This window comes from Rana temporaria, chromosome 1, assembly GCF_905171775.1.
Source record: "Rana temporaria chromosome 1, aRanTem1.1, whole genome shotgun sequence".
Taxonomy (NCBI): domain Eukaryota; kingdom Metazoa; phylum Chordata; class Amphibia; order Anura; family Ranidae; genus Rana; species Rana temporaria.
Window position 1 is genome coordinate 518,709,521 of NC_053489.1, and position 21,305 is coordinate 518,730,825.

Here is a 21,305-nt window from a genome sequence, read left to right on the forward strand (position 1 = left end):
CGAAAATCTGCCAAAAATGGTCAGGTTGGCAGGAACCGGACAATTTTCAGCCTGTGTACAGCTTTTGCAACCAGCTTCGGCATCCGATCGACATCTAATCAAAGCTGGCAGCCAATGGTTGTGAGCACTGACCGATGTGTTCTGGCGGAGGGGGGCATTCCCCATGTCATAACACAATAGCACAGCAGGGGATAATTAAAGGAGATCAAAAATGTTAACATTTCTCTGGTCCCTAAGGCAATAGGTGAGAAAAGCGATTAATCATTCACCTCAGAGGGAAGCCTAGAGTTCTGATGTACTTTATTGGATTATGATAAAGTTCTTTTGAGGAAAGGCCTAATTTTGAATCTATGTGTAAGAGGTAATGAGCCAAAGGGGCTCCCAGGGAAGCTGCTGTAGGTTTGTGAATCAACGTGCAATGGCAACTATCTCTGTATAAACTGTCTGGGTTTGTCATTGTTATCCTTTATTCATTACTTTTTAAGTCACTGTACAAGGTTGGAGCCTTGTACCTATTGGGTGTCTAAACTGCTTAGTAACTGCATGCTTGTTCTGGGTCAATGACTCAACAGGTAAATAAAGGAGCAGGAGAGGGACAGAAGCAGAACCTGACATGGCCAGACACAGAGTTTTTACAATGAGACAGAAATTAATGGTAGACTAGCATAAAAAAAGAGATTTTTAATACAGCTTACCTGTAAAATCTTTTTCTTGGAGTACATCACGGGACACAGAGCGGCATTCATTACTATATGGGTTATATGGAGTACCTTCAGGTGATAGACACTGGCAATCTCAAACAGGAAATGCCCCTCCCTATATAACCCCCTCCCATAGGAGGAGTACATCAGTTTTGTAGCAAGCAGTATGCCTCCCAAAATGGTCCTCAAAAAGAGGGGTGGGAGCTCTGTGTCCCGTGATGTACTCCAAGAAAAAGATTTTACAGGTAAGCTGTATTAAAAATCTCTTTTTCTTTATCGTTACATCACGGGACACAGAGCGGCATTCATTACTATATGGGATGTCCCAAAGCAATGCTTACAATGAGGGGAGGGAGAACATCTCCAAGACAAAAGGATTTAATTTAGAGGTATACTCAAATCATAATAAATCCAACTTAGTTGAGAAAAATAATCTTAAATTTTAAATTTAACTCAAAAAAAGAGGAGCCCCCGGAATCCGAGGGTCTCAAACTGCAGCCTGCAGCACTGCCTGCCCGAAGGCAGTATCAGTATTCCTTCTTACGTCCAACTTGTAGAATTTTGTAAATGTGTGGACAGAAGACCAGGTTGCCGCCTTGCAAACTTGAGCCATAGAGATCTGGTGGTGTGCTGCCCAGGAGGCGCCCATGGCCCTAGTAGAATGAGCCTTTAATGATACTGGAGGAGGCAACCCTTTCAAGCCGTAGGCCTGAGTGATTAATTGCTTAATCCACCTAGAAATGGTGGATTTTGCAGCTGCCTGCCCCTTCTTGGGCCCATCCGGTAGAATGAACAGCACATCTGTTTTCCGGATCTTCTTTGTAGCTTTAAGATAGGCCTTCATGGCCCTGACAATATCCAAGGTATGCAGCAACCCTTCCTTTCTGGAAGTAGGTTTAGGGAAGAAGGATGGTAATACCAAATCCTGATTCAAATGAAAACTGGATATAACCTTCGGTAGGAAGGAAGGATGAGGGCGGAGAACGACCCTGTCCTTATGAAAAATAAGATATGGTTCCTTACAGGATAAGGCCGCCAGTTCCGAAACTCTTCTTGCGGAAACTATGGCAACCAAAAATACTAACTTCCTTGTCAGTAAAACCAAAGGAATTTCAGCCAACGGCTCAAACGGTTGTTTCTGTAAACTTGACAGAACAAGATTTAAATCCCACGGACAAAGCGGGGATTTAACTGGAGGTTTAATACGTAAGACCCCTTGAAGGAAGGTCTTAACCAGCGAGTGGGTGGCCAGCGGCCGCTGAAACCACACTGACAGAGCAGAAATCTGTCCTTTGATTGTGCTTAATGCCAATCCTTTATCCACTCCTAGCTGGAGAAAACTTAAAACTCTATCAATGGTGAACTTGCGAGGAAGCCACAGCTTGGACTCACACCAGCCTACATAGGCCTTCCAGACCCTGTGATAAATCACCCTAGAGACCGGTTTCCTGGCTCTGATTAGGGTAGAGATTACTTTCTGAGACAGACCTCTACCCCTGAGAATCAGGGATTCAGCTTCCAGGCCGTCAAATTTAGATGCCGTAAGGCAGGGTGGAGGATCGGACCTTGCGATAGCAGGTCTGGCCTTAGAGGCAGAGTCCAAGGGTCTCCCACTACCATCCTTAGGATTAGTGAGTACCATGCCCTTCTGGGCCATGCTGGAGCTACCAGGACAACTGGTATGTGCTCCACCCGGATCCTGCGTAGCAGGCGGGGTAGTAACTGGAGCGGGGGAAACGCATAAAGAAGTTTGAACTGATGCCAAGGGCAAACCAGCGCATCGGTTCCGCAGGCCATCGGATCCCTTGAGCGGGACATGAACCTGTCTAGCTTCTTGTTGAGTCTCGATGCCATGATATCCACGTCCGGCACTCCCCATCTTTGGCAGAGTGCTTGAAAGACTTGTGGATGCAGAGACCATTCCCCCGGCCATAGAGTCTGGCGGCTTAAGAAGTCCGCCTGAAAATTGTCCACTCCTGGAATGAATATTGCCGATATGCAGGGCACATGAGCCTCTGCCCATAGGAGAATCAAGCTCACCTCTCTCTGAGCGGCTTGACTCCTGGTTCCCCCTTGGTGATTTATGTATGCCACGGCCGTGGCATTGTCTGATTGAATTCTCACCGGGAACCCCTGCAATTTTGACGTCCAAGCCCTGAGGGCTAGTCGAGCAGCTCTGAGCTCCAAGATGTTGATGGGCAACTGCTTCTCTGGCTTTGCCCAAGTACCTTGGCGAGTGCAACCATCCAAAATTGCTCCCCAGCCCGTCAGGCTGGCGTCTGTGGTCACTATCTTCCAAGCCACTGGGCTGAAAGACTTCCCCTTCAGTAGATTCTGAGGGTCTAACCACCAACACAGACTTTGTCGGACTCTTGATGAGAGCGGCAACGGGATATCCAAGGCCTGTGGCCTTCTGCTCCATGCTGACAGGATGGCTGCCTGCAGGATGCGAGTGTGGCTCTGGGCGTATGGTACCGCCTCGAATGTGGCCACCATCTTGCCTAGTAACCTCATACTTAGGCGAATAGTCGGTTCTTTCTTGCTTAGAACCAGTAGGATTAATTCCTTGATGGCTTTGACCTTCCTCAGAGGTAGGAACACTCTTTGTTGTTCTGTGTCTAATCTCATGCCGAGATATTCCAACTGCCTTGTGGGCAGGAAAGCTGACTTTTCTCGATTTAGGACCCAGCCGAACCTCTCGAGGTATTGGACCGTGAGGGCCACTGCTCGCTCCAAGCCGGGAGACGAGTGGTCTATGACTAGGAGGTCGTCCAGGTATGCTAGGATCGTGACCCCTTGGATCCTTAGCTTGGCTAGGATTGGAGCTAGGACCTTCGTGAACACCCGGGGGGCCGTAGCCAACCCGAAGGGAAGCGACACGAATTGGAAATGACGCGAAGCCACCATGAAGCGTAGATATCTTTGATGTGGCTGATAAATTGGAACATGAAGGTAGGCATCCTTTATGTCTATGGACGCCATGAAGTCGTCCTTTTGGAGTGTGGCAGCTGCTGACCGCACGGATTCCATCCGAAATGAGCGGACTTTTAAGTATGCATTTACCATCTTTAGGTCCAAAATTGGCCTGACATCTCCATTGGACTTTGGGATGATGAATAGGTTGGAGTAGAAACCCAGCCCCTGTTCCAGGACTGGTACCTCTACTATTACTTCCTGGGAAAGTAGATGATCTAATGCCGATCTTAATGCGGCTCCCTTCTCCGGATCGTTTGGAATCCTCGACTCCTGGAAATGAGGAGGAGGAAACTTTAGGAAATCTAATTTGTAGCCCGTGGCCACGGAAGACCGTACCCACTCGTCGGGAATGCTGGCTTCCCAAATCTCTGAAAAGAGTCGCAGCCTTCCCCCCACCTTCGTGGGTGGGGGCGCCCCTTCATAAGGTCGACTTGGGGGCTGGTTTTGCTGGTTTGCGAAACCACTGCTTTCTGCCTCTAGCAGCCTGTCCTTGTGACTTGCTGTTGAAGCCGAAGTTTGCTTTCGCAGGAGGCCGTCGATACTGCTTGGCATTAGAGGGCCCCTGCCCAGGGGAATACTGTCGTTTAAACGCAGGCCCCTGCAACTTCTTCTTAGTTGGCAAGAGAGTACTCTTGCCGTTTGAAATGGTCTGAATGTATTTATCTAGGTCTTCTCCGAAGAGTCGTCCTCCATGGAAGGGGAACCCTACCAGGAGCTTCTTGCATGGGGGCTCAGCCTCCCAGCTCTTTAACCATAAGAGTCTTCTCATATGGACAAGGAATAACGATAAACGTGACGCTTGCTGGATAGAATCCTTAATTGCGTCTACCGTAAAACATATGGCCTTAGGGACGTCCGAAAATTCTTCTGCCTGCTGGGCAGGAATAAGTTTAAGCATCTGCTTAAATTGATCCGATAATGCTTGAGCGACCCCAATCGCAGCCACAGCTGGCTGTACTACTGCCCCTGCAGTAGTGAAGGAGTTCTTAAGTAGTGCTTCCAAGCGTTTATCAACTGGATCCTTGAACACCTGTATGTTTTCTACAGGGCATGTTAACGATTTGTTAACGCATGAGATGGCTGCGTCCACTGCAGGAGTAGCCCATCTTTTGGAAAATTTATCTTCCATAGGATATAGGACAGAAAATCTTTTAGGTGGTAAGAAGATTTTATCTGGCTTGTTCCAATCTTGGAACAAAACTCCCTCTAATAGAGGATGGATCGGAAACACAGCCTTGCTTTGAGGCGCCCTCAGTGAGCCCAAAGCTGAAACCGTCGATACCTGGAGATCTGGTACTGGCAAGTTAAATGCCTTATGGACCAAGTCCGTTAATCCTTGAATCCACCAGCTCTCCCTCAGGGAGACTGCCCCAGACTCCTCTGTATCCGGATCTTCGATCCCTGAACCTACTTGGTCCTTGTCCAAGAGGTCGTCCAATTCCCCTGAGGAAATGACCTCCTCTTCTGAGGGTCCGCGCTCGGGCGACGGAGATCTACTCCGTTTACTGCCCCGCATAGCTGCGGCTATCATTTTTCCCATTCTTTTCTCCATCTCTTTTAAAGAGGTGAGTAATACCTCGTCAGTGACCGTCTTAGGGTTGGACTGACCCGCGTCAGCTCCAGCCCCAGATCCCGATGGCCCCAAGGCTCCCTGTGGGGAAAGCAGCGGCATAATTTTGTCCGAGACCTCAGACTCTCTGGGGGAATCCCCACCTCTTGTACCCTCTGACCCGGATGCCATGGTACAATACCGAGGTACACCTGCTAGCTTATTGGTACTTGGGACTATAAATAGTTAATTGCCCAAACACCTGTTTGGGGGATAAAAAATGCTTCCTCTCCCCTAGATGACTTTTTTTTTTGCTTCAAATCCAGGAAAGAAAAAACATTCTGTCCCCCTGAGTAGTATTGCAAGAAAAAACTATGAGATGGAAAAGAAACAGCCTATTCCTAGGCTTGAAAACAGTCTTCTGAAGACTGCAATATTCTTTCTGGCCACTGTGTGTCCTCGGCGCCCCGTGCTGCCGCTCTGGTCTTTCCTCCCCAGTTCCAAAGTATTGAATGAGCTGTATGGAACAAACAAGGAAGGGCCGCCCCTTCCTTAAGCTACTGACCCGCCCTTCCCCCCCAGCTAAACGGCGCCAATTGCGCCTATAATACGTGAACGCGCGCCGCGCGCGCGCCCGCCGACAGGGGGGGGGGTTGGGGGGAAGGGACCTCTCGGCTCCAGCAAACTGCAGCCTGCAGCCTGGAACCACGAGGAGGTCAGCTTTTTGCCTGCCTTGCAGGCTCTGAGGAGGAAGACTGAATGGAGCATCGCCTGGAGGCTTGCAGGTAAGCACAGCTCTCTGACACACACATATAATTTTATATCACACAGGCCCCACTCAATGCTTTTCCAACACTACAAGGGAGGTCACATTTTATGGGGAATAATACACATAGAGCCATCCTATCTTTATGATATGTGACTAGTTTGCCAGATGCAGCGCATAACTTTAGGCATGTCCCCTGTGACCCCCCAGAAAAAACCTGCTAAGAACCAAGTTCCGCAAGTTTTCCCCTCACTTACCTGCTCCATGCCGCAGGACTTTGCCAAGCAAGAGGCCCAATCTTCCCCCATCTCGGTGGGGATGTCTAGACCTTCAGGCCCTGGGTTCCTATGAAGGATCCACTGTCCTGGGCCCATATAGCACTCTGGCAACAGAAAACATTAGGCACCCAAAGGTTTCTAAGTTCTGGGCCCAGGGTCCAGCTCTCTAAAAAGAAAAGCATTATGGGCTATACCCCAAGGGTTTGGGGTCCGGTTACTGACCACTTTAGCGCTGAGGCCTTTGGACAGAACCGGTTAGCTCACCTAATCCCAAGGATGCGGAGGCAAGCTAAACCATGACTAACACCTAAGACACTGGCGTAAAAACTGAGGTACTCCTCCTATGGGAGGGGGTTATATAGGGAGGGGCATTTCCTGTTTGAGATTGCCAGTGTCTATCACCTGAAGGTACTCCATATAACCCATATAGTAATGAATGCCGCTCTGTGTCCCGTGATGTAACGATAAAGAAATACAACATGTGACCCAAGGAACCACCATGTAGAACAGATTATAAAAAATGGTTGGTTTTATTGAGTGGAAATAACTGAGATTAATTTACGGATTGTTAAATAATATGGATATTTTAGGACCTGATGCATGTGGTATGGGTTTATGAGGTTTGGATTTGTAAAGGATCACACGCCAGGGGAGATTTTTAAAGACTCCCCATTTTTCCCCATTCTTTTGGAGGCTAACAAAGTCAGGTGAGAAGGAATGAGTGAAGACAGAAGGAACATGTGGTATTTTGACTGTGTTTCTTATCAACAGTGCTCAATAATTTTTGCAGTCCTGACCACGGCTGTATTTTGAGATCTTGCAAATATAGCCATAGGCATGTGTGTAATCAAAATGATTGTGTTATTGGTTTCAGTATGCAAAGCAGTATTGCGGTTATTTGCAAGGCTACTAATGGACTGTATCAGTCCACCAATCAAGGTGGTTACATACTAACTAAGTTACAGTGTCTCTTGCGACTTCTCTTAACAGACCCTGCACTTCTCTGTAATTAGCTAAAATTTTCTAGCATGGCCAGACAAAGCAAACAGAAAAGCAAGAAAGAAATGCAAACTGTAAATGTTGAGCATAGATGTTGTCTCCTATTGCTCTGCTGCCTTATGCAATCACCTGACCAGAACCCCAAGTATAACCACATGCTTTTTAGCACATCTCATGTATAATGCTATGTGGGGGTCCAGATCAAGTGTTCAACACAATTGACAAAATCTGATCTGGGGACCCAACATAAAAAGATTTTCAAATCTCCCAATTGAAAACCAACCTTCAGGCTGTGCACCTATTTTTCAAATGGCTCACTGCCACCTAGTTTAGAAAAAAAAATAAAAAAAATCACACAATAAAACAATAAATTGGCTATGCTAGTGTGCAATATTAAATTGATATTTAAACATATGGTGGAATTTTTTTTTAAATAGATTTGCAATATGCTGGAGAATTGAACAGAAAAAGTTGCCACCTGGCTTGTATTCCAGCACAAAAGGGACTGTTTGGGGATTTGTGAATTTTAAGCCTCCAGACTGCTTATGCAAACAACACTATCTTTTCCATGACTCTTGGGGGGCTGTTATTGCAGGCAGTATGATTTTGTTATACCCAGAGTTCAGCTGTCGTTCGTTAAAAAAAATCAAGGGGATGAAAATCACCCATGTAACTAACTGAAACATGAGTGTGGGAGGAGAGAAATATTGAAGCTGCCATCACCGACTTGCCTTTTAAGGTGCATTTTCCAGGGGTGTCATCTTAATCATGACATGGCAAGTACTCTGTCACTGACATGTCAAGCCTGCAACCAGTAAAGTAAACAAATAATTTACCTCCTGCGTGCTTGTTCAGGGAGAGTAACGCACTAAGCAGCACAGTCAGGATCAGGATAATAGTTCTGAAATACACACATTGGGGCTGATTTACCAAGCCTTTACTCCATGACTCATGGAGTAAAAGCAGGAGTAGCAGCCGTTTTGCCATTTACTAAAGAAATACGCTGCTAGTGCAGTGTATTTCCCTAGTTACTAATGTGCTCCGTGCGCCCAGGAGAGGGTGCATTGTGCACCAGTACAGACCTGGCGCACGGCACATTAAACTGTAAATTGCGGGGGTTTGGGCGGGAGTTTATTAGGGGGGGAGGTGGGGGGATGCAGGGGAAGTGAAGTGACATGTGTTTTGAAGTGTTTGGCGGGCCGAATTGAAAGGGAAAGTGTTTTTTGAAAACAGATCCCCGTACGCTTGCACAGTGCGCCTGAACCTCGGGAGGTTCATTTGCATACTGGGCATGCGCAGAGAGAAAAGTCAGGGATTCCCGTGCGCCTTGTCAGTACGCCGTGAAAATCTTGGTAAATACCAAGCGGCGTACCCGTGAATGCGCTGCGTGACGCGGCGCACGGGAATCTCCGAGCTGTTTTCAGCCCTGAAGGGGAACTCCGCGCCAAATTTCAAACTTGAAATCGGCGCGGGTCCCCCTCCAGGGCTACATTAGGCTCTTAGGCTTGGTCCGGAACGTGAGGGGTTAAACCCGCGCCGATTCGGCGCGGGGGTCCCCCCCAGATCCAAACCAAGCCCTCATCCCAAGCATGCAGTCTGGCCCGGACAGGAATGGGGGCGGGGACGAGCGAGCGCCCCCCCCCCTCCTGAGCCGTACCAGACCGCATGCCCTCAACATGGGGGAGTGTGTGCTGTGGGGGAGGGGGGCACTGCCCCCCCACCCCACAGCACTCTTGCCCCCATGTCGATAGGGACAAGAGCCTCTTCCCGACAACCCTTGCCATTGGTTGTCGGGGTATGCGGGCGGGGCTAATCGGAATCTGCGAGCTCCCTTTAATAAGGGGGCCCCCAGATGCCGGACCCCCACCCTATGTGAATGAGTATGGGGTACATCGTACCTCTACCCATTCACATGGGGGAAATGTAAAGTAAAATAAAACACCACACACAATAAAATATTTTATTAATCAGCTCCGGAGCCCCCCCTTTCTTCTTTAGCTCTCTTAGAAGGGGGGGTTTCTTCTCTCCCGATCTTCTGCCGGGACCCTGGGCTTCGGTGATTTCTGCCGGGGGAGGGCGCCATCCCTCGGTCCTCTCCGGAGCCTTCCGCCGGATGCCCCCACCCCATTTAAGCTCTTTTTCATTAGGGAGGGGCATCCGGACTTCGGGGTCTTCTGCCGGGGGATGGCGCCTATCCCCCGGTCTTTCCGGTGCCTTCCGCCAGGGTTCCGGTCTTCCTGGTCTTCTGCCGGGGGTGCGCCAACTCCCAGGTCTTTTCTCTGCTCCCTCTTCTGCCTGGCTCCCCCGCGGAGCCAGGGCTTTCTTCCGTCTTCTTTCTTCTCTCTTCCTTCTTCTGCCTGTCTCCTCCGGGAGCACAGGGCTTGTCTGCGCTGTCCTCTCCCTTCTCTTCCATTGGATGTTGACACGACGAGGTTCCGCGCTGACATGCCGTGTCAGCGGCGGGCATGGACTTATATAGGGCAATGCCACCATGTGACCTCAACCCATGTGACATCACATTCCCTGGGCATGATGGGAATGTGATGTCACATGGGTTGAGGTCACATGGTGGCATTGCCCTATATAAGTCCATGCCCACTGCTCAGACGGCATTCCAGCGCCGGACCTCGTCGTGTCAACATCGAATGGAAGAGAAGGGAGAAGACAGCGGAGACAAGCCCTGTGCTCCGCGGAGGAGACAGGCAGAAGCGGAAGGCATCGCAGAAGCCCGGAGAGTGGCGCCCTCCGGCGGAAGACACCGTACAAGCCCGGGACCCTCCCCCAAAGGCAGGAGCCTCCCTGGTGAAGGGGGTCCCGGTGAATTACGTCGCTGAAGACGGGGGTGGGGTGCCAGTGCACCCCCCCCCGCAGAAACCGTCCTGGAAGCCCGGGACCCTCCCCCAAAGGCAGGAGCCTCCCTGGTGAAGGGGGTCCCGGTGAATTACGTCGCTGAAGACGGGGGTGGGGTGCCAGTGCACCCCCCCCCCGCAGAAACCGTCGTGGAAGCCCGGGACCCTCCCCCAAAGGCAGGAGCCTCCCTGGTGAAGGGGGTCCCGGTGAATTACGTCGCTGAAGACGGGGGTGGGGTGCCAGTGCACCCCCCCCCGCAGAAACCGTCGTGGAAGCCCGGGACCCTCCCCCAAAGGCAGGAGCCTCCCTGGTGAAGGGGGTCCCGGTGAATTACGTCGCTGAAGACGGGGGTGGGGTGCCAGTGCACCCCCCCCCGCAGAAACCGTCGTGGAAGCCCGGGACCCTCCCCCAAAGGCAGGAGCCTCCCTGGTGAAGGGGGGCCCGGTGAATTACGTCGCTGAAGACGGGGGTGGGGTGCCAGTGCACCCCCCCCCCGCAGAAACCGTCGTAGTAGCCCGGGACCCTCCCCCAAAGGCAGGAGCCTCACTGGTGAAGGGGGTTCCGGCAGAAGATGGCGAAGCCCGGGGCCTAATGGGGTGGTGGTGGGGGGCCCCGGCAGAAGACCCCCGGCTGACTAATAAATTAATTTATTCATGTGTGGTGTATTATTTTTTTCCATTTTTTTCCCCAGGTGAATGGGTAGGGGTACAATGTACCCCCATACTCATTCACATAGGGTGGGGGGCCGGAATCTGGGGACCCCTTTATTAAAGGGGTCTCTCAGATTCTGATAAGCCCTCCGCCCGCATACCCCGACAACCAACGGCCAGGGTTGTCGGGAAGAGGCTCTTGTCCCTATCGACATGGGGACAAGAGTGCTTTGGGTTGGGGGGGCAGTGCCCCCCTCCCCCACAGCACACACTCCCCCATGTTGAGGGCATGTGGTCTGGTATGGCTCAGGAGGGAGGGGGGCGCTCGCTCGTCCCCACCCCCATTCCTGTCTGACCAGACTGCGTGCCTGGGATAATGGCTTGGTTTGGATCTTGGGGGGGACCCCACGCTATTTTTTTTGCGCGGGTTTAACCCCTTATGTTCCAGACCAAGCCTAAGAGCCTGGTATGCACCTGGAGGGAACCCACCTTATTTTTTTTCCGGGGGTCTGGAGTTCCCCTTCATGAACAGCGATCTGTCATTTACACATGTCAGTCCCACCCCCCCCCCCTACAGTTAGAACACACCCAGGGAACATATTTAACCCCTCCCTCGCACCTAGTGTTAACCCCTTCCCTGCCAGTGGCATTTTTTGAGTAAGCAATGCATTTTTTACAGCACTGATCGCTAGAAAAATGCCAATGGTTCCAAAAAACTGTTCGATGTGTCCGCCATAATGTCGCAGTACCGATAAAAATCGCTGATCGCCCCAATAACTAGTTAAAACAACAAAAAAAAAAAATTTGTAGACGCTATAACTTTTGCAAAAACCAAACACTAAACGCTATTTGCGATTTTTTGGAACCAAAAAGATGTAGAATACGTATCGGCCTAAACTGAGGGTTTTTTTAGTTTTTTGAATATATATTTTTGGGGATATTTATTATAGCAAAAAGTAAAAATAATTTTTACATATGTGGGCGGGACTTACGCAAGTCCCGCCCACATATATAAACATCGTTCAAACCACACATGTGAGGTATTGACGCGTGCGTTAGAGCGAGAGCAATACTTTTACCACTAGACCTTCTTTGTAACTATAAACTGGTAACCTGGAAAAAAAAGAAAAAGGTCACCTATGGGGATATTCACGGAATTCATTTTGGCCCCATTGCAGGAGTGTTTCCAATAGTAAAGCGTGACATGTAAGGTATCTATTTACTCAGTGTAACATCATCTTTCACATTATCCCCAAAAATTGGGCTCACTTTTGTGTTTTGTTAATTTTTAACCACTTGAGCCCGGACCATATTTCTGGTCAATGACCGGGCAAGTTTTTGTGATTCGGCGCGGCGTCGCTTTAACTGACAATTGCGCAGTCGTGCGACGTGGCTCCCAAACAAAATTGGCAACCTTTTTTTTCACACAAATAGATTATTAAATGTGCGTGTTTACTTCTGTCTTTAACACCTCCCCTTCAGGCTGGAAAGCATCAGATCAGGGGAAACCAAAAAAAAAAAGCTCTCATTCCATTGCAGCTTGGTTCCTACATGTGTGATGAACTGAGCATGCTCAAACACTTAGAAAAAAAATATCCTTTCTTTTTAAAAGGTGAAAAACACTCATTGGATGCTCATAGAGCGTGGTTTGGGTTAATTGCAGGTGTGCCCAATTACAAGCTCACCCAAACTAGAGACTGCAATTTGGTCATGTGATTTCAATTGCTTCATTACTAGCACTGTTATAAAAAGCTTGGATCGATCAGTCCTCAGCTGCCCTCAGAAGGGGCAGGCTGGCAGAAATGCTGTTGCTAAACACAAATGTGGGTTGTTGCATGGGTTTTGTTTTATTTTGCCAATGGTTTTGGTTTATTTTTAAATGATGTTCACTTTGATGTATTTGTCTATGTGGCCTTATTTTATGAAAAATGTGTGAAGCTATGGTTAATTAGAATTTTGAAATGTATTTTTGTTTGTTTGTCTTTTTTTGCTTTCCTTGTTTTGTTGACCAATAAAAATTACTTTAAAATTGTTAAGTTTGTCTTTTGTTACTTTTTCATGCTACATATGTTGACAGCTGCAGCTGAACTAGGTTTGGGCCTAACAAATTATGTGTGATTTTTGTCTAAGCTTCTTTCCTGGTGTGTAATCATGAAATGTTTGCCATGTTTATTCTCCCATGACTTTAAAGACAAAAACTGGTAAGTATTTTATTTATTCTGCAGTGGTCCTCAGCCCTCAAGTACCCCCGACAGGACATGTTTTGGGGATTTCTCTTATCAAGAATTGCTGTCCAGACTATTTTAAAGCACATGTGCAAGATGAAGGAAAACCTGCAAACATGGCCTGTGGGGGGGGGGGGGGTTTGCTATTGGTGGACAGGCTTGACGTGCTGATTTACAGCACTGTGCTTAAATCTAGCGCAAGGCAATCCTATTCAAATTGTGGGTGTTTGAGGGAAGCCAAGTGAGTGTTAGAACCCCTGCTTTGTGTTTTTTTATTTTTGTGTTGAGCTTTGTGTCCCTTTTCTTAAAATTGGCTTCACTTCCTGTCACACAGCTGAACAGGAAGTGAGGTTAAAACCCTACCAGTGTCATTTCTTGGGGACACCGGTCAATCTAACTAGTGTCCCCATTAAGCAAATTGCACTCCAGCACTGCTGTGTACACCCCAAATCATGGGTCTTCAAACTACGGCCCTCCAGTTGTTCAGGAACTACAATTCCCATCATGCCTAGTCATGTCTGTGAATGTCAGTGCATTACAAGGCCTCATGGGATGTGTAGTTCTACAACAGCTGGAGGGCCGTAGTTTGAGGATCCCTGCCCCAAATGATTATTTAGTTTGGGGTTTAGTAAAGGCAAAGCCACTCTGCAGTACAAGCATAGTTGCTGAAAATCAGAGAGGAAGCACTGATGGTTTTAACATCCAATCCTGTAGAAGCAAAGTTGTTTTGTTTTCTTCCTTGCTTTGCACTTGTAGGAGTGGATTTGCCTTTAGTAAATGGACCCCAAAGTCCAAGATCCCTAATAATTTGGGGTGTACACAGCAAAATGCTAGAGTGCAATTTACATAATGGGAAACTATTTAGCTTGATCTCTGTGTCCACAAGAAAATATATTAGTAAGGTTTTACCCTCACTTCCTGTTTGGCTATGTGACAGGAAGTGAATGAATTAGAAAGGGTGAAGACACCTCACAAATGTTGTCACTATCAGGGGTGCAGACATCCCCAAAAAAATGAGCAGATAATACTTATTTGCAAATTAATAATTTTTTAGTTAACATTGGGTGGGGTGCTCTAACACACACATTCCTACATATTAGCAACGCTCTATCCTGGCCTATTGGCATGGTTATATTTTCTTAGGGCTCTCAATAAAACTCTATGAAATTTGTGCTTAAACTAGAACCAGGGGCGGACTGACAACTCATGGGGCCCCTGGGCAATAGAAGATTATGGGGCCCCTCTGGCTTACAGATGACCACCACGCCAGGAGGTAGTGCAGAGGCGGGCAGCTAAAATCTTGGGATATTCACATTAAAAGCATGTCATTTTCGGACATATCAGGGACAGATCTAAAAAAAACACAGATTTTTACATACTGTCCCTGGTTTTACTGAGCCTGGCAACCCGGATGGGGCCCCCTAGTGGCATGGGGCCCTCGGGCAGTGCCCGAGTGACTCAATGGTCAGTCCGCCCCTGACAAGAACTATAATCAACAAGTTTTATTTTCTTTCATTTTGGATAGAGTGAGGGAGGGTTATAGGCCCTGTCAGTTTATTTTGTATTATCTGTGTCCAATTGGGGAGATTTGCCTTCACTTCCTGCCCCATAGCCAAACAGGAAGTGAGAGAAAAACTATGCAAATTAACCACTTCCCGCCCAGCCTATGGCCGATTTACGTCCGGGAAGTGGTTACACAATCCTGACAGGACGTCCTGCAGGATTTCATGCCGCACGCGCCTGTGGGGGCACGCAGCGCGGCGATCGGTGATGCGGGGTGTCAGTGTGACACCCTGCATCTCCGATCTCGGTAAAGAGTCTCTCACGGAGACGGAGACTCTTTACCACGTGATCAGCCGTGTCCAATCACGGCTGATCACGATGTAAACAGGAAGAGCCATCGATGGCTCTTCCTCACTCGCGTCTTACAGACGCGAGTATAGGAGAGCCGATCGGCGGCTCTCCTGACAGGGGGCGTTCGCGCTGATTGTTTATCAGCGCAGCCCCCCCTCGGATCACCACACTGGACCACCAGGGATGCCCACCCTGGACCACCAGGGTGTGCAAAAACAAAAAAAATATAGAACAAAAAAACAAAAAGCATTAAAAAATAAGAAAAAAGATGCCAATCAGTGCCCACAAATGGGCACTGACTGGGAAAATCAGTGCCACCCCACAGTGCCCATCCATGCACAGTGCCCACCTGTGCCACCCATAAGTATCCATCAGTGCCACCCATAAGTGCCGCCCATAAGTATCCATCAGTGCCACCCATAAGTGCCGCCCATAAGTATCCATCAGTGCCACCCATAAGTGCCGCCCATCTGTGCCGCCCATGAGTGCCCATCAGTGCCGCCTATGAGTGCCCATCAGTGCCGCATAGCAGCGCCGCCAATCAATGCCACCTCATCTGTGCCGTCAGTACTACCTCATCGATGTCCATCAGTGCCATCTCATCGGGGCCCATCAGTGCCGCCATATCAGTGCCCGTAATTGAAAGAGAAAAACTTATTTACAAAAAAATTAACCTAAAAAAAGAAAGGTTTTTTTGTTTCAAAATTTGCAGTCTTTTTTTAGTTGTTGCGCAAAAAAAAAAAAACGCAGAGGTGATCAAATAACAACAAAAGAAAGCTCTATTTGTGGGGAAAAAAGGACGCCAATTTTGTTTGGGTACAGTGTTGTATGACCGCGCAATTGCCATTCAAAGTGCGACAGTGTGGAAAGCTGAAAATTGGCTTGGGCGGGAAGGTGCGTAAGTGCCTGGTATGGAAGTGGTTAAGGGAATCCAGTGCCCCCCCAGAACTAGTGTGTGGGTCCCCTGAAAATTACTGGGCGGGGTTATACAAAAACAGGGTGTGACCTTGACAGGAAGGGGGTGGGTCATTTTTCTATTAGGAGGTGCAGATATGTAGTCAGGCCTAGGGCAGAACCAAACCTTAATATACTACTGCATATTAGGGCTTATTTAGACCGGAACCGATTTACAGCGTGTTTTTATATTGTGGGAGGAAACCCACGCAGGCACAGGGAGAACATGCAAACTCCATGCAGATGCTGTCACGGGCGGGATTCGAACCAACGACTCTTTTGCTGCTAGGTCAAAGTGCTATACACTACACCACTGTGGTGAACGAACATGATTGCAGCTGAAAGCATGAGATCTTTTTTTTTTTTTTCAATACCATGCTTTCCAGCCTTATTGACCCCGCCTCTCTCCATAAAGAGGACCTGTCACACACTAGTCCTATTACAAGGGATGTTTACATTCCTTGTAATAGGAAGAAAACTGATCATTTTTTTTTTATTTTTTTATTTCAGTGTAAAACATTATAAAACTAAATAAAAATAAATAAGAAAACCCCCAAAAAAAATTTTAAAGCGCCCCGTCGCGACGAGCTCGCGCACAGAAGCAAACGCATACGCGAGTAGCGCCCGCATATGAAAACAGTATTCAAACCACACAAGTGAGGTATCGCCGCGATCGTTAGAGTGAGAGCAATAATTCTAGCCCTAGACCTACTCTGCAACTCAAAAAATGCAACCTGTAGAATTTTTTAAACGTCGCCTATCGAGTTTTTTAAAGGGTAAAAGTTTGACGCCATGCCACGAGCGGGCGCAATTTTTAAGCGTGACATGTTGGGTATCATTTTACTCGGCGTAACATTATCTTTCACAATATAGAAAAAAATTGGGCAAAATGTATTGTTGTCTTATTTTTTAATTCAAAAAAGTGATTTTTATCCAAAAAAAGTGCGCTTGTAAGACCGCTGCGCAAATACGGTGTGACAAAAAGTATTGCAATGACTGCCATTTTATTCCCTAGGATGTCTGCTAAAAAAAAATAAATAATGTTTGGGGGTTCTGATTAATTTTCTAGCCAAAAAATTGTGATTTTCACATGAAGGAGAGAAGTGCCAGAATTAACCCGGTGGGCAAGTGGTTAAAGTACTCATGGCTATAAAGAATAGAGTCATTGCTCATTAAAAAAAAAAAAAAAAAAAAGGGGGTCCCTCCAAATTAAATTACCAGGCCCTTCAGGTCTGGAATGGATATTAAGGGGAACCCCGCCGTAAAAACCCCCAAAAAAAAAGACGTGCGGTTCCCGGCAAATATCCATTCCAGACCCTTCAGGTCTGGTGTGGATTTTAAGGGGAACTCCACCCCAAATTGAAAAAAAAAATGGCGTGGAGTCCCCCTAAAAATCCACACCAGACCCTTATCCGAGCACGTTGACCTGGCCGGCCGCAGAAAAGAGGGGGGGACAGAGTGCGGCCCCCCCCCTCTCCTGAACCGCACCAGGCCACATGCCCTCAACATGGGGAGGATGTCCCCATGTTGATGGGGACAAGGGTCTCATCCCCACAACCCTTGCCCGGTGGTTGTGGGGGTATGCGGGCGGGAGGTTTATCAGAATCTGGAAGACCCCTTTAACAAAGGGGACCCCCAGATCCTGACCCCCCCCCCTGTGTGAAATGGTAATGGGGTACATTGTACCTCTACCATTTCACCCCAAAAAAAATGTCAAAGTGATAAAAATGACAGTAGCCGGTTTTTGACAAATCTTTTAATAAAATCTTCTTTTCTTCTTTCCTTCGGGGTTCTTCCGCTGCCTCTTTCTTCTAGTCCACATCTTGCCCGACGTCTTCTTCTATCTTCTCCGTCCGTCCTTCCGCCTTCTGGTCCCGCATCTTGCCCGTTGTCTTCTCCGCCAGCCTCCTCGTCCGCATCTTGGGTCTTCTGCGGTCTTCTTCTCGGTCCGCCGCCTTCTCGTCCCCTGCGTTTGAATTGTAATTGGCCGCCGTTTTCCCGCTCCTGGGACCCGCCCCCCTCTGACGCCACAAGTAAACTCCTTAGAAGGTCATGTGCGTCAGAGGGGGGCGGGGTCGCAGAGCGTCACACAGCGGGGGAATTCAATTTCAATCGCGCCGCCCGGAGAAGAAGTTCCCGCCGTGTCACACTCATGTGACCCCGCCCCCCTCTGACGCACATGACCTTCTAAGGAGTTTACTTGTGGCGTCAGAGGGGGGCGGGTCCCAGGAGCGGGAAAACGGCGGCCAATTACAATTCAAACGCAGGGGACGAGAAGGCGGCGGACCGAGAAGAAGACCGCAGAAGACCCAAGATGCGGACGAGGAGGCTGGCGGAGAAGACAACGGGCAAGATGCGGGACCAGAAGGCGGAAGGACGGACGGAGAAGATAGAAGAAGACGTCGGGCAAGATGTGGACTAGAAGAAAGAGGCAGCGGAAGAACCCCGAAGGAAAGAAGAAAAGAAGATTTTATTAAAAGATTTGTCAAAAACCGGCTACTGTCATTTTTATCACTTTGACATTTTTTTTGGGGTGAAATGGTAGAGGTACAATGTACCCCATTACCATTTCACACAGGGGGGGGGTCAGGATCTGGGGGTCCCCTTTGTTAAAGGGGTCTTCCAGATTCTGATAAACCTCCCGCCCGCATACCCCCACAACCACCGGGCAAGGGTTGTGGGGATGAGACCCTTGTCCCCATCAACATGGGGACATCCTCCCCATGTTGAGGGCATGTGGCCTGGTGCGGTTCAGGAGAGGGGGGGGCCGCACTCTGTCCCCCCCTCTTTTCTGCGGCCGGCCAGGTCAACGTGCTCGGATAAGGGTCTGGTGTGGATTTTTAGGGGGACTCCACGCCATTTTTTTTTTCAATTTGGGGTGGAGTTCCCCTTAAAATCCACACCAGACCTGAAGGGTCTGGAATGGATATTTGCCGGGAACCGCACGTCTTTTTTTTTTTTTGGTTTTTACGGCGGGGTTCCCCTTAATATCCATTCCAGACCTGAAGGGCCTGGTAATTTAATTTGGGGGAACCCCTACACATTTTTTTGTTTGTTTTATGAATGAATCCCTTTAGAATTGTCAGAGCCGACAATTCATTATAGCCGCGTGTGAATTTTTAAATGACTTTTTTCCTTCTGAATGTCATTTTGTGCAGGGGCAGTTCTAAGTGCGGGAAAAATGCGCTATTTCACATGCTGACATTACACCCCCCCTAGGTACGAAATTTAAAGGAATATTTCACTTTTATTGTTTCACTTTAAGAATTATTAATTTCACTGCTCCCGAAAAAACGGCCGTTTTAAAAAATAAAAAAAGCATTGATACATGTTCCCTGGGGCAGGACTGAGGTCCCCAAACACTTTTTAGGACTAAACTTGCAGATTAGCCTTTAAAATGAACACTTTTGATTTCTCCCATAGACTTCTATAGGGAGTTCGGCGCGGCTTTACATATTAGTTTCAATGCGCCGGCTGCTACGCTGGTTCATGCGCCTGATTAAGCCTCCACCCGGAGTACTAATTAATGCATGAACCAGCGCAGCGCACATAGCTTAGTAAATCAGGCCCATTGTAAAGAAGTCAGGAAACGCAACACTCACACGTCTATCCTAGGAATACTTGAAGCCCATTTCTAAGCTATCACTAAACTAAGAATGCTACGTATTGGATGCCAACCAATGGAACATAGGGCTTTTGTTGACATTTTGTTCAGAAAAGTCCATAAACATATAATGTGATAAAACGACATATACAGTATGTAAATAATAATGATACGTTCATAAGCATATGCAGATATGATCATACGAAGTACAACAGGACATCACATGTGCTTAACACAGGAAAAGTTTTTGTACTTGCTTTCCTTACTTGAGCCCACCGGTAGGGACTGTGTGGCATTTCTTGTGTTCTACCAGCTGCTCTGGCGTCTTCATGAACTTATGACACACATCACACTCATACATTCGTGTGATCAGGTGAATCTGCAGGTGTCGTTCAAACATAGTTTTTGTTTTGCAGACAAAATTGCAGAAAACACATTCAAATCCTGCAAGGTAAAGGATTACAGAACGTTATTGGTATCATAGTCAGTTGTTTTTGGTGAATACTGCTTGTCAAGTTCAGAGGATCCCAAGATACAGACAGCGCCTCCCCTATTGGACTTTTAGTGGGATGGATGGCCTTACTGACTAATAGAGCAGAGACCTAGCAGACAGAGAAGGGCAGGAGGTAAGCCTAACTTTTACAAAAAAAAAGAAGCAAAGATTCATATAAATCTAACAGTCTATATGTCTGCCAGCAATGGATTTACTAATACTCCCTGGACTCCTTTAATGGTGGCAGAAGAAATCCTGGGCATTTACAGAGACTGCATTGAACCCTTAAACCCCCCCCCCCCCCCCACACACACACACACACACTTGGTCCTGTCCACCAACCAATGTTCCGGTTTCATTATGCTGTTGTCTAAGCAGCCAAACCAACAGGAAGCAGAGCAGGAAAAGAAGTGAGACCATCAGAACCTATAGCAGTCGCTTTCTTTAAATCAGCCAGCCATAGAAGTTTCCAAAAATATTTCAGCACAGTAGATTTTTCAAAAACTTAGTATAATTTTCAATTAAGCCTCGAATGACTATTTATTGCAAGCAATGCCTGAAAAAAAAATCTTATATGTGAGTATTAAGTACAGGCCAGCAGGTGAACTATCTACCAGACTGCTATCTTTTGCAGACTACCAGCAACATATCCTACCCGTTGCAGCCAATATGAAGGTCTCCAAGTTCAAGCTGGAATTTTTTTTATTGGCCACAACACAAAAATAAACAATCAGGCATTCATGTGCATTCACAAGGGATGACACTTCCCATAAACAATAATGCAAATATACAGTACATTACAAATACAAAACCTTTGCCTATATTGGGTACGGTCAATTCACCTTTCACTTGTCAAGCTTGCTGGATGTAAAGATCGAGGTTATAAACTATAATTGTGAAATGTCCAATATTGTCACAATTTAAACTGGGAAGGGGGAGGGAAAGAGGGGGTGGGGCAGGATCTGTTCTGATCATTGCTAGGTAGATGCCATTTCATATGCATGATTCGTTTTGCATGCCTACTTTACCCCCTTTTCTCTGTTTCTCAAACAGAGGCAATACATAGAGGAGAGCTGACAGGAGGCAGATATCATTGGGGAAGCTAAGGTTTCTAATTGGGTGAGAGGCAAGCAGTCGATTACCATGGGAGGGGAGGGAGGAGCACCAGAGGTGCCGCCAAAACCAGGCCACTGAATGGCCCGGTGTAAAATCCCACTGCATTGTCACAGAGTCAAGGAACTCTAGCCAGATCATCTTCAATCATTAAGGTGGGTAGAAAGGGTAGCCATTTTTAAGCAGATTTAGAGGTGAGGGTGGGGGGGTCTGCATAGTTGTGTAAGTAGAATCATAGGTGAAGTCTATTCATGGAAACAATGTATTGCAATATTGTTCTTCACAGTTAGCTA

General features: G+C 47.7%; 1 protein-coding gene across 2 annotated transcripts in view; it reads right to left on the reverse strand.

Moving 5' to 3' along the window:
- Positions 1-21,305, reverse strand: part of ZNF827 (zinc finger protein 827) — a 314,048-nt gene that overhangs the window by 10,549 nt on the left and 282,194 nt on the right. For both annotated transcript variants that reach the window (XM_040331699.1, XM_040331692.1), the window contains one exon: positions 19,673-19,850. In XM_040331699.1, the coding sequence (XP_040187633.1) occupies positions 19,673-19,850 (178 nt within the window). The remainder of the gene's footprint in view (positions 1-19,672; positions 19,851-21,305) is intronic.